The following is a 13,924-nucleotide window of genomic DNA, read 5'->3' on the forward strand; positions in this document are numbered from 1 at the left end:
ATTGACAATTATGAGCATAACGATTTTACTTCTAGAACATGTTTGCATATTAAAAAATGCTAAATTCACGGCTAATGCAGGCTGCTAAGAAAAGGAGAAATTATGCACTGAAAGTTCTTGCCCCTTGAAGCGAAGATTTTCAATGGCCTTAGTAACAGATACAAATAATAGCTTGCCGAGGTGGAAGCCTTGCTCTCACTATTCATTATGCTAACACGGTTGGTGGTTTAAGGTTAGACATACCTAGCCTATGGTCCTTCAGCTCAATCACCTGAAGGATCTGTTCAATAGTAGGGTACAAATAGAACATTTCAAGAGCTTAATACTGCATTGGAGGCCAGTCTGAAACATGATGGAAAAGTGAAAAAGGGTAAGATGAATGAGAAGTTGCAAGTGAAACAATCCCCTGAAATATTCCATATCAAATGCCACGCCCCCAGCCACGACACGCACGGATTTGCCTGCGCGGCCCCCCCTTGAAGGCCGCGCAGGGATTGGCTGCAGGTCGAGCAGCCAGAGGAGAGGAGCCGAGCCTAAGCCCCGGGTCCCTGTGAGGTAGGAGGGGGACCCGGGTGAAGCGACGGCGTTGCAGGCCCCCGTGCAGAGGAGGGAGCCCCGGTAGAAGCGACCGGAGCGGGAGGCCACCCCGCCGTTCTGTGTCCCCGAGCAAGGGGCCGGTGAGTTAGGCGGGCCGGGGCACACTGTCGGTGCCAGCCCAGTCTCCCGACCTGAGGCGGCTGGAGGAGCAGAGAGACTGCGGGGCTCCCGTGAGGTCGAGGGAGGCCCCGATTGAGCCACCCCGAGGCAGTTTTGAACATCCCCGCCCCCCCCCCCCCCCCCCCCCCCCCCCGTGAGGAGGAGGGGCCCGGGTGAATCCCCCGGATGGGAGGAGGGTAGTAATTTTTTTTGTGCAGACAGGTTCCCCTTCCTATACAAAAATAATCTCCCCATGACGCAGGCATCCTTGCACCATGGTGCAAGTGCGCCTGCGCCGGAGCATGGCGGCAGTTTGTGCACCAGCCCAGGGGAGAGCACAGGAATGCAACATATTATTGTAAATATGTTTCATTCCTGTGCTTTGGAAGTGCTGCAGTGTGGCACTGCCAAAGGGCTTGTGTTGCCGTGCTGCGGCACTTCCTTGTAGATTTGCCCCAAAGTCTCTTTCTTGTCCATTTGAGCTGATTTGTGAAAGAGAGCCTTCCAACTTGTTTGCAGGGTCTGAATGAATGCAAACCGATTCCTGCTCAACTTTCACACCGGTTGCAATATTTGAAAGCACGTTTTTAGGTGTCCTGTGAAATGGCAGCAGAGATAATCACAGGAAGAAAACTTATTTTTAAGTACTGAATAATAACTCAAACATACCTCAGTAATAACATGCGCGAATAGGAGACATGTACCTAGACAGCAGAAAATAAACCAAGCAGGATGCAGGCAGAGATTGAAGTGCACCAGCAAAATTCCTGTCCTAACAATAGGTGTTTTTTCGGAAAAGAACCAAGGGAAATAGCATACATTTTCCATGCACAATGAAAGCAAGCGTAGGCCTCAGAAGAGTCCCGAGATATTTTTAAAGCGTTACACATGCTAAATCTCAAGATGTTATAATGAAGAATTTGATATAATTTATGCATCATTCCACTGCTACCAGATTAAAAATACACATCCCTGCAATGGTTCATTAAAAATTAATTGTCTGTTCAGAGCTCGTTTGCACACATGCAGGTCAGATTTTAGAGATTGGAGACGAACTACTCATTTACAGATATGATTACATACTGAAATGGAGGTCTACTTGGCATGGTGATTTAATCAATCTAATAATAGTACATTAACTGAGAACTGTTGGAGACAGGCTCTGAAGTGGGAAACCTATTTGTTGAGTTTTATTAAGTATTCATTATTTAAAATACGTTTTGTCAGTAGGTTCCTACAGACCTGATTTTCACTTGTTAATTGAGCGATTGGATTTTACCTCCAGTTTCTCAGCTGGAGATCACAGCCTGTCTAGATGTAAGTGAAGACTTAATTTACAGACTTGTCATACCAGAAAAACTACATTCTGTTTCGTTGCATTCTAAAAAAATCTGTATTTTTGCTTGACTGGTGATAATATATCGTTAGTCTCGAATAATCAATCTTCTCTGCCCTCTAATTAATGTCAAGAATTGGGGTCGGGGCAGTAGTAACTAAGAAAGCAGGAATGACGGTATGTGAGAGAGGAACTCATTGACAGAGATTGTGCGCCAATACCGCTGCCTAGATAAACCAATTTCCTTCTGAGGTGTGTGACACAATGCTAACTGTAAATGCATCAGAGGGGCCTTCATTCAACTAAACGCATGTGCTATTGCTATGATTGACAGTAAGCTATAAATAAATAAATATAAGGGCTCTTAGATGACTCAGGTCCACTAACAACAATACTTAAACTAATACTACAGAAATCTGTGCGGTCCATGGATACTAATTTATTTAGCTATAAGCTTAATTCTGCATATTTGCTGCTTTGTAATGCCACGAATAACAGGTGCTACTCATGCAAAACCGATGGTAGTCATGTAACATGGAACTATGTGAAAAATTACGACTGAAGTGATAACTGCCACCATAATAACTACCCCATATCAATGAACTTGTAAGCTCCAAATTTCCATTTTGTGTTAGTAGAACAATGAATAATAACCCAAAATCAAGAATGACACTAAATAACATTAAAACTAACCCTTAACCTATTGATATATCCTCTTTGATGTATTATCTCTCAACCCAACACCAAACCCACAATAAACCCCGACCCTACCCTCGCCTTTGCACTAACCCTTTCTGCAACATAAACCCTTACCTTAACCCAGACATTACTCACTATTTGACTACCCTGAGTCCTCCTCAACCCATAGTCCTACACCAACCGATTTGTCATCCGTACCTAATATCAATCCTAAAGTTCCATTGCTTTTTGCATTTACAAACTTCACAATGTCTTTTCGTGCTTTTTGTACTTTATTAATGTCTTTATTGTAGCATTTTTACGAACTAGATTCGTAGTTATTGGATTTCTTTAGTCTGCTTTGTGCATTTTCAAGTCTGAAATGACCAGATCCACCTCAGAATTTTCATAATCTGCTTTTCCGTCGTCCCTGAATTACTTCTAATCACTATATCGCCTTTTAACATTGTCCCTCTTACTGTAAATTGCCATTGTGAATCCCTCCAAAAGTATGAATATGTATCTGCATTTACTTTCACAGCCTCCATTTTTACCCTTCAAGACACTTGTTACTGTTATCAATTGTTTAGGGAGGTCAACATTAGTTTCTTGTAATTTGTGTACTCTTCAAACGTGTAATAATTTCCACCTCACAGCCAGCTTCATGAAGGTTTGAGAAGACTGTGTAATGACTCTAAAACATTCATTGATGTATATAATAAAACATTAAAATAGATTAATGATTTTTATTACAGAGCACACATCAAGGCAAGCTTCTCCAAGGTGCGAATTGGGGGAGAGTGGAGGTAGAACTGGACAGACTGAAGCAATCCAATGGGGTTGTGTAGAATTTGTACTCATTCTGGGGAAGGAGAGAGGCAAGGAGAGACATAAGGGCACATACGAAAAGAGCCATAGCTATATTTATGCAGTTTAATACTGTCAAAATTGGCCGAATCCACCAGCACACCAGCGCCACACAACACCAAAAAAACCTTTGATGAAAAAAGGACGGCAGCACTCCAAAATGCTGACACCTCAATTATTGTGGCTGGATATACATGGCTAGAAACCAAGAGCTACAATACAGGAGGCACCAGCATTTTGGAGAACCGGAGTCCTGTTTTTTTCATTAGAAGGATTTTTTGGCGATGAGCCCCAGAAGATGCTATGATTTCACAAAGGGCCTCCGTACCGAAGAGTTGGGGGAGGAGAACCAGAGACCAGAGTCTTACTGCATATTCCTGTTAGTGGAGTACCGACGAAGACTTAAAAGAGCGGCAGTCGAGACGGTCAATCTCTAACTATGCGGTGGTACAGGCAGAGCACATGTGGCAGGACAGCATGTTGCACCATGCTTTGGTTCCAGGGGGTATCCGGGACTAGAAGCATCAGCTAAGGCATATGAAGCTTTGTCATGTCGCTTCGCTTAACACCAGTGCTGCTGATGCAACGAAGGCCAGCTAGGAAGAGAGGCCTGAATTTGGTTTTTAAGCAAAAGATTTGAAAGTTATTCCCATATTTCAAACTAAGGACTGTGACTTAGAATAGCATTGGGCGTGTCAGTCGACACATTAATCTAAATGGTTTTAAATGCAAAACATCTGAAATGCATCCCTCATTATGTTCAACTATGTGCATTTTATACCAAGTACAGGGGTGGTGGTAAAAGAAGAAATTTAATTGGACCCAGACACTGTTTCGTGTACATCCTGGTCTGTACTTCTAAACTCGTAACAGTTCTAAATGCAACACTCACCATCACAGTCGAAGAGTGCAAAAACAACGTCACAAACATGGTCCGACAGCTCCACTTTTGCCACCGTTCTGGCGACCTGTTGCATAGTGACTGAAAGACACAAACGTTTTTTGATACGTCATTCACAACTGCTAATGTAACATCAATCACAGAAAGTTAAGTGTATAGATTACCGCTACCGTATTTCATAAAAATAGTATGGACATTTCTTTCACTAACCAAACAAACAATAACTAGATATCAACTCCCCACAATTTATTTACATTAGCTAGTACTAGAAGTACTTGGGAGTTAAAACCGATCAAATCTCACAAGCAATACATATATACATATATATATATATATAAAATGTGCCCTTTTCCTGAAAATTTCAGCCGATTCCGTCCATAAACGCCAAAGTTATTAGACATAGAATTTTCAAAAGTCCAATAGAGAAAAAATCCTAACTATATATACCTACTGGCGACCGCCAGTAGGATATATATATATATATATATATATATATATATATATATATATATATATATATATATATATATATATATATATATATATATATATATATATATATATATATATATATATATATATATATATCAATATTTTAAAGTTAAAGTATTCAATGCAGTACTTACTTTATTATATTCCTAATCATATGGTATTTTGCAGACTTTTACCATTATTTTAATAATTTTTAGATGTCAAGAGTCCTCTATAAATTATTATAGAAACGGATGACTCTTCGAATAGGGAACCGACGTCTAGATAAGGGCTGTTGCCCAGAATTCAATCTTAATGGGCAAAACGTTTGTTCTTAATCACTTAGAAACACAAATATGACAGCGAAGTGTATGGGGAAATACCGATCTGATCAATCAATTAATCAGAACATTTGTAAAAGCGCACTAAGGCATGCTCGAATAGCCAGGTCTTGAGGAGTCTTCTAAAGGTAAGCAGGTCCTGGGTCTGCCGTACGACGAAGGGGAGGGTGTTCCGGGTCTTGGCGGCGAGGAGGGAGAACGATCTGCCACCAGTGGTCGCTCTTTGGATGCAGGGGACGGTGGCAAGGTCAGCGGAGCGGAGCTGGCAGTTGGGGGTGTACAAGCGGAGTCGTCTGTTGAGGTATGCTGGTCCGGTGTTGTGGAGTGCCTTGCGTGCGTGGGTGAGGAGCTTGAAGGTAATCCTCTTGTCGACGGGGAGCCAGTGCAGGTCTCTCAGGTGGGGTGTGATGTGGCGAGGGATGTCGAGGATCAGGCGTGCAGAGGCGTTTTGAATGCGTTGAAGTTGTTTCAGGAGTTTGGCTGAGGCTCCTGTGTAGAGGGGGTTTCCGTAGTCCAACTTGCTGCTGACGAGGGCCTGGGTGACCGCTGTTCTTGTTTCGGTGGGGATCCACCTGCAGATCTTGCGTAGCATGATGAGGGTGTTGAAGCAGGAGGACGAGAGGGCGTTGACCTGCTTTGTCATGGAGCAAGTAGAGTAGAGGATGAACCCCAGGTTGCGTGCATGGTCGGTGGGTGTTGGAGCGGTTCCTAGTGCGGTCCGCCACCAGGTATCCTCTCAGGCAGAGGGGGTGGAGCTGAGGATGAGGACTTCCGTCTTGTCCAAGTTTAGCTTCAGTTGGCAGTTCTTCATCCACTCGGCAACAGCTTTCATTTCTTCGTGGAGGTTGGTTTTGGCGATGAGGGGGTCCTTGGTGAGGGAGAGGAGAGGATCAACTGGGTGTCGTCGGCGTAGGCGTTGATGTTGAGGTCGTGCAGTCGGGTGACGTGGACGAGCGGTGCCATGTAGATGTTGAACAATATCTGGCTGAGGGATGAGCCCAGGGGTACGCTGCAGATGATCTCGGTGAGTTCGGAGCGGAACGGGGGGAGGCGGACGCTCTGGGTTCTGCTGGAGAGGAAGGAGGTGGTCCAGTCCAGAGCCTGATCTCAGATCCCAGCGTTGTGGAGGCGTGTGCGTAGGGAGTGGTGGCAGACAGTGTCAACAGCGCTGACAGGTCCAGGAGGAAGAGGGTCGTGGTTTCGCTGTTGTCCAGTAGGGCCCTGATGTCATCGGATGCTGTGGTTGCTTCGGAACCAGGACTGGGACAGGTCCAGGATGCTCTTCTCTTCGAGGTAGCGGGTCAGTTGTCTGTTGACTGTCTTCTCAATTACCTTCGCCGGGAATGGGAGTATGGAGATGGGCTGGATGTTCTTGAGGTCCTTGGGATCAGCCTCGAGTTTTTTTGAGTAAGGCGTTGATCTCGGTGTGCTTTCAGCTCTCAGGGAAGGTCCCTGTCTTGAAGGAGAAGTTGATGGCTCTCCAGAGATGGGGTGCAATGGTGGTGCTGGCTTTGTTGAAGATGTGATGTGGGCATGGGTCTGACGGAGATCCGGAGTGGATGGTGTTCATGATTTTAATAATGTTGTCGTAGTTTATATTGGTCCAGTAGAGCAGGGGATTGGTGCGGGTGGTGGCTGTGGGGATGGGGGTCTCAGTGGTTGTCGGGGCGGTCGTGACCTTGAAGCTGTCGTGGATGTCTGCGATCTTGCGATGGAAGAAGGTGGCAAGGGAGTCGCACAGGTCTTGAGAATGTGGGATGTTGTTGGTGTTGGAGCTGGGGTTGGAGTGTTCCTTCACGATGTTGAAGAGCTCTTTGCTGTTGTGTGCGTTGTTGTCTAGGCGGTCTTTGAAGGATGCACTTTTGGCGGATCTGATGAGGTGGTGGTGAATTTGGGTGGGTTTCTTGTGGGCTGCGTAGTTGTCTGGTGCCTGTTCACAGTGCCATTTTCTCTCTAGCTTTCAGCAGGTTTGCTAGGAGGCCTGGAGGTCCTCAGTGAACCAGCTGGCTTTCTTGCTGGTGTGTCTGTTGGAGGGTTTCATGAGCGGGCAAGGGTGATGGCGCAGTTGTCGGTCCATTGTCTGAGGTTGCTGGCGGCGGTGTGTGGGGGTCGCTGGGGTCTCTTAATATTAATTGGTATGAGCAATACTCTTATTTCGCTCTTACCTGAATGCCCAGTTCACCATGTAGTGTGGAATGTGCACCTACACTTGAAATTGACAGGACAATGCACAGCAATTTACAAAGTAACTTTTCTCCTTTTACTTAACTAAGACAAATGAGTTTGTTGATGTATAACAGGAATACAAACATGGTTGTATAGATTATCAAAACTGTATGTTATGACACTCTAGCAGTGTTCTAGTGGATTAAGCTATATCTAAATCTCCAATGTGCCCAATTTTTGTAACGATGTGCCAGGACACCCCATATCAATACCTTACTAATTTATGCGCTGTGTCTATGTATCTTCCTCCTTATAAAAGTTAATAAACAGATCAAACAAAAAACTAAGAAACCTTCATGTTGGCTTCAGAGTTGTAAGGTAATATCACTTGAAATAGTGTGTGCCACCCTAGCCACATGAGCTAGTTCAAGGACATCAGTGTTACCATTGTTAGATGTTGATATGCAGATTTCTTCCAGTACTGTTTCTCACACAGAGTCACATGGACACACCTGGCATGTTTTACTGGGCTACCCGCTGTAAAGCTACCTAAAGATCGCACAGGACAAAAAACATATCAATCTGGTAATCAACCATCAAATGAGTCTGGTGTGCAAGATGATAAATCCATTTCCTGAAATTAAGACAAATGTGCCCAATTTGAAGATATAGTTTGGTTCCATTATAAAGGAGAGATTGTATCAAGTAACTTCAACAAAGAGATCATGTTAAATCTGTACTCCTCTCAAGCTCATACCATTGGCCAGGCTTCTGTAAAGTGAAAGTCCAGAGACAAGCAACAACCAAGTATGTGAGAATTGTATAGGGCAGTTCTGCTAATCTGTTGCTTTTGTAGGACTCTCAGCATCTGGGGACACCCTTTGGTGCAACTCTGATAGGTGTGGGAAATAAGATATCTGTTCAGTAAAGATTGCCAGTGGTGAAGTGCCATTAGATAACCAATGCCTGGAGGTCTGAGATGAGTGTCGGAGTGAGTGAGCCTTAAGACAGTATCCTATTTATGGGGTAAAGCCTGTCCATTGCCTTGTCGGGGTGTTGGAATGCGTTCTTGAGGTGGAATTGCTTTGCTAACTGTACAAGATTGTTTCTGTTTTAGGTGTCTGATGTTGTGGATGAGGTGTCTAGTGTGGTATGTTGTTAGATGTGAATGTCTATGTGTGAACAGTATTTGGGTAGCATAGATATATGCCAGTTAGATGAATTTGGAGCTGTGTACCTTAAAATTCAGGCACACTCAAATATTTTTTTTTGCCAGGTCCGTGTGTATGGAAAGTGTCTATTAGTCTTAGGGAGCGGTATGTTCCCAAATATATTACTATTCTGCTAGGATTTTAAGGTGTTTTTACATATATAGCTGGTTTGTGCTGGAAGATTAAATAACGCTAGGGATGAACAGCTGTTGCGAAGTTGCTTTGTCAATTAGATGACTGCCTATTAAAGTGCTTAGGTAACATGTATGTGAGAGGATGGGGAACGGTTAGCATGTTAGAAATCCCTACATCGCTATTGCTTTGACACATTTAGAATACAGGGTGAAACAAATTAACCCCTTAAGTGCTGCTGACGGCCAATGGTCGTCAGCAGCGCTACCTCCCCAGTGCTGCGCACGACCATTGAACGTCCATTCAGCACTAGTTCTAATGGACAGCGCAGCACTGGGGAGAAATGTTTACACGCAGCTAAGGTGTTAATTGCGAGTAGGATAAACATTCTGTCAATGAAGGTTGAACTTAGTAGCGCCAACAAAATAATTATACCTTGGGGAAAAAATGGGTCAGAGGCAGGCAGCAGAAAAGGGAAGTTTTTCCCACGTATTAGTAATTATGAGAAATGTGGACTTCAGTTTTAAAGTTCATGGACCTTAAACTATGGGTCTCCAGTTATTCAAGTAAGGAATACCTAGAAAGAAAACAAGCAGCCTTGCCATTGAAGACCAGGGGCTAGATGTAGGAGCCCTAATACCGGTCGGTAACGGCCGAATTCGGCCATTACCTACCGGAATTAGGGTTTTCTAATGTAGGGGGCCTAATTTTTACCGATTCGGTAAAATACCGAATCAGTACATTTACCGATTCGGTAAATCCAGATGTAGCTGGCACTTCAAAGAGTGCCACAGGCCCTTTAGGAGTCGGTATTTACTACCCAACCCTATTGGGTGGTAAAATACCGAATTCCAGTGTACATGCACATCTGTGCATGTACACCTATGCCATGTGACACACAGACCTGCCCTTAGGGCATGTATGTGTGCCACATGGCTCACAAGCAAGCCTGCAATTGGGGTGCCACAGGGTGTCAAAGTGACACCCCGTTCCCCCTGCCAGGATTCGGTATTTACCTATTCGGTAAATACCGAATCGGTATTTCCCATTGATTCCTATGGGCTTCAAGGCCCATAGGAATCAATGGGAAATACCAATTCGGTATTTACCGAATCAGTAAATACAGAATCTTACAGAATCGGTAATTGTAAAAAAAAAAATTCCTACATCTGCCTACTTTCAATTTACCTACTCTTAAATACCGAATCGGTATGATTCAGTATTTAAGAGTAGGTAAATCGGAATTACCTACATCGGGCCCAAAATGCTTTGCTTGAAGACCAAGTTAAGAACTCAACATTCGTTAAAAAAGAGAAATGACTACATAAATGACCGTGTTTCCGCAATAAGTATATAAAATGAAAACACAACAAAACTTGCAGCGATTTCCGGCAAACTTTTTTCAGCTAATCCGTCTCTTAATTTAGAAATTCATTTGTTTTTATGTTTCTTTTTTTTCTTGCTGTTCTACTGGTCAACTGACCTTTTTGAAAAAGATCCTAAGACACAGTCAAGGAAATGAACTAGAATACACAAATCAATTTGTTTTGAGTCAGAGAATTCTGCACTTGGTGAATCCGTTCCCCCAGACAGAGTAGATTACTCTAGGTGGTGATAATAGGCATGCGAGGCCCTGAACTTGTGCAAATTCACGTAAGAGGGTCAGAAAGTGAAACATGCGTGCCTAGCAGTCCTATAACTATTTGTTCAGTGCAGGGATTTTTTTAGCCAGATATGAACAGTGAAGATCAAACATGTGGGGGCAAAAGTATGTTGCGAGGTGTGAGTGTTTGATTGGTTCAGATGCTCTGTCCATCACCACCCCCTTTTGTACCGCTTTGTTTGCCATAAATTGGCAGGGTATGCTCTGACATGAGTCCGTTGCACACTTTGCCACTGGATTCAAGAAAGCCTGGCTGAAGACGGCTGTAATGCCAGAAACCGGTCCTAGGAAGCTTGAATCCGGTCCAGGGAAGGCATGTCTTGGCAGTTCGGGCTAGACTGTTCCCATGAGGCACAGGGTCAGACTGATTTGCATATGGCCATGTCTGAACTGGGGTGGCAGAGTGGGCTAAAGAACGGTGATGGATTAAACCCAGATCTGTTGACTGGGTGTGAGTGTTTGATTGGTTCAGATACTCCGTACATCACCACCCCCTTGTACCACGAAGTATCGGTACACAGCATATTGTGCTTTCCTCTTTTCTGTGAATTTTATGAGGAACCCTGGAAATGTCTCCTAATACCTTTACTGCAAAGATACAATTTTAGACAATGTATGTATGCTGGTTTTACAACAGCTCTATGCCATGGAAATTTGACTTTTTGTGTCCACGTTTTTTTGGCCTACTATACCGATTCGCCCGGAACTAGGTTGGCAGTTAGTCTGAATGTTTTTTTTTTATATGGATGGAAATTTATGTAATTTTCGAGTAATGTTATATGTTTTTTTAAACCATCAATGGCTTTATGTAATTTTATTAGGGGATTCATTAGAAATTATATTTTTGTATTAAATGTTTTTTTAATTGTGGTGCTTTTCAACAAAGCTTATTGATTCGAATACCGTTATCCATCTCTCCCAATGAGCTGGCAATGAGCAAGGCTGATGAATGCCCTCTTTCCGCGCTCCCTTGAGCCAACGATCGAAAACGTCTGCCTGCGCGACTCAAGATTAGTTTCTCAGTCTCACTGTGTACACCTGACCCCGCCATTGACGCAGTTACGATTACACAGGACTCTTGAAGGAACGTATACGTAGTTTTAAAAACAAGCACTGATAAAGGTGGACTACTTGCAGTTGTTTGCATGTAGGTCTTTAAAATCTCAGACGCCTAACCATTTCAAAGCATTCCTCATGCAAGTAAGTCTGAGCACGACGAAAGAATAAACGAGTGTTATAAGCCTTATTTGAAAAGCACTCGTGCTTTATCATGCTTTTAAAGAGCACTTGGGTTCTGTGATGTACTTTAATAGTCTTACCGGTGTCAACGGCTCTGCTGTAATGTTAACTCTGGAAAAGGTGCTGATAGAAACTGATTCCCATGAGCTGGGAGCCGCCATACTGCGTGTGCAGATGTGCTGCATTTTATTTGGCAGCATGGTTCAATGGGTCGCTCTTGAGCAACGCTAATTTTGTATTGGAGGGGTGATAAAAAAAAGAGCATGCCCGCTTAAGCAAACTGATTGAGCAAATAAGCTTTCGACATTTCAACTCATTTTTGGAAAATTTGGGGAATTTATAATCTTCCCCATAATATTCCAGTACTGAACTTCGAATCGTAAATAATCCCCTTGCACCATTTGAGGAAACGTTTCAAACTTCGGTCTTTCTGGCTTTTAGTTCATATTGTTTCTGCATGAGGGTGGCTTTTCACTTAAATTCTACCTCTCTGCCATCATATTAGAGTATGGTTCTAGTTTACAAACGATTTGAGTCTCTCCTGCATAGGTGTACCAAGCACCGAATTAAAGATTATTTTGTTTAAATAACTAGGCAGATTGTAATACGCCACCCACTATTATGGCATGTGCATCTACAAAATAAAAGCCTTAACTGGAAACTTTGGGAGGACGTATTTCATTTGTTGACCCAAACATTCAACTCGGAAGGGTGATGGATGGAATGGTGTATACTGCGTGGCAGAGAAACACGATTTTAAAAATACATTAGAAACTGCCTGTTTAGAAGCAAAACAGATATCCAAGTGGTGGTTTGAATGTAGCACGACGAACACAAATTAAATTTAAAAATAACACTAGACAATAGGAAAAACAGAAAGCAGAGAGCAACTTAAAACCAGAAGAGCAAAGATAACCAGTTCAAAGAGACAAGACTGGGAACAAATAAAGAATATTGCAGAAAGAGCAGGCCGAAAGTTGAATAGCATTCTTTACCACGCATGGCAAAACTATGCCGGGCTTAACAATGCGGTCAATACCACAACTTTGTCGTTACCACAAGTTCCATTACAGCGCAAGTCATTACAACGACTTGCTTGAGGGAAAGTGCTGGACTTTGGAATAGTTAAGTTACTATTCCAACTCCAGTCAGTGTATGAGTAGGGAAGGTGTTGGACTTAAAATCCAACACCAGTCCAACACCCCATTCCCTAAAGCAAGTGATCGTATTCATGTCCCAGTAGTGGTACTGACTGCGTTGTAAAGGCACTATGATGTAATGCGTATGTTGTAATAGAGAGTTCCCCCAAAATGTTATACCAGGACTAAGATTAAAAACAAAGCAGTAAAGGAGGATGCCTAAAATTAGGCGAAAAATATCATTCGTTAACAGCCCCATTGTATTTTACTGCATATTGGTCTGAAACTGTGACTAAGGGGATAGGGTGCAAACCAGCTATACTTCAGAGTCCATCCTACCCCAGGTTCGACACAAGAGAAAGCTTCTGACAATGCTGGTGGAGCTGCAGGAGTGCACACGTAGGATATAGCACGAAAAGCCAGGTCTTGAGGTGCTTTCTGAAGGAGAGATGGTCCTGGGTGAGTCGCAGGTGGGTGGGGAGGGTGTTCCAAGTCTTTGCCGCCAGGTAGGAGAAGGATCTTCCTCCGGTGGTGGCTCTGCGGGTCCGTTTGACGGTGGCTGGTGGAGCGGAGCTGGCGGGTTGGCGTGTAGAATGAGAGGCGGTTGTTGAGGTATTCGGGGCCTAAGTCGTGGAGTGCCTTGTGTGCATGGGTAAAGGAGTCTGAACGTGATCCTCTTGCTGACTGGGAGCCAGTGCGGGTCTCTCAGGTGGGTGGAGATGTGGCTGTGTCGGGGGATGTCCAGGACGAGTCGTGCTGATGAGTTCTGGATGCGCTGGAGTCTTTTTTGTAGTTTGGCAGTGGTCCCAGCGTAGAGGGCATTCCCGTAGTCCAGACGGCTGGTGACCAGGGCCTGGGTGACCGTTTTCCTGATTCTAGTGGGGATCCAGCTGAAGATTTTACGGAGCATGCAGAGGGTGTTGAAGCAGGAGGAAGTCACAGCGTTGACTTGTCAGGCCATCGTGAGGGAGGAGTCAAGGATGAAGCCCAAGTTGCGTGCGTGGTGCGTGGGCTTGGGTGGGGGGCCCAGGGCAGGGGGCCACCAGGAGTCGTCCCAGGCGGAGATGGATGGGCCGAGGATGAG

At 44.1% G+C, this 13,924-nt stretch overlaps 1 protein-coding gene across 2 annotated transcripts in view; it reads right to left on the bottom strand.

The window, feature by feature from the left end:
* The window catches only part of MICU1 (mitochondrial calcium uptake 1), a 672,580-nt gene that overhangs the window by 21,765 nt on the left and 636,891 nt on the right, over nt 1–13,924 (bottom strand). For both annotated transcript variants that reach the window (XM_086922279.1, XM_086922278.1), the window contains exon 11: nt 4,470–4,559. In XM_086922279.1, coding sequence (XP_086778405.1) covers nt 4,470–4,559 — 90 coding nt within the window. The remainder of the gene's footprint in view (nt 1–4,469; nt 4,560–13,924) is intronic.

The sequence above is a fragment of the Lissotriton vulgaris genome, chromosome 5, assembly GCF_964263255.1.
Source record: "Lissotriton vulgaris chromosome 5, aLisVul1.2, whole genome shotgun sequence".
NCBI classification, from domain to species: Eukaryota; Metazoa; Chordata; class Amphibia; order Caudata; family Salamandridae; genus Lissotriton; species Lissotriton vulgaris.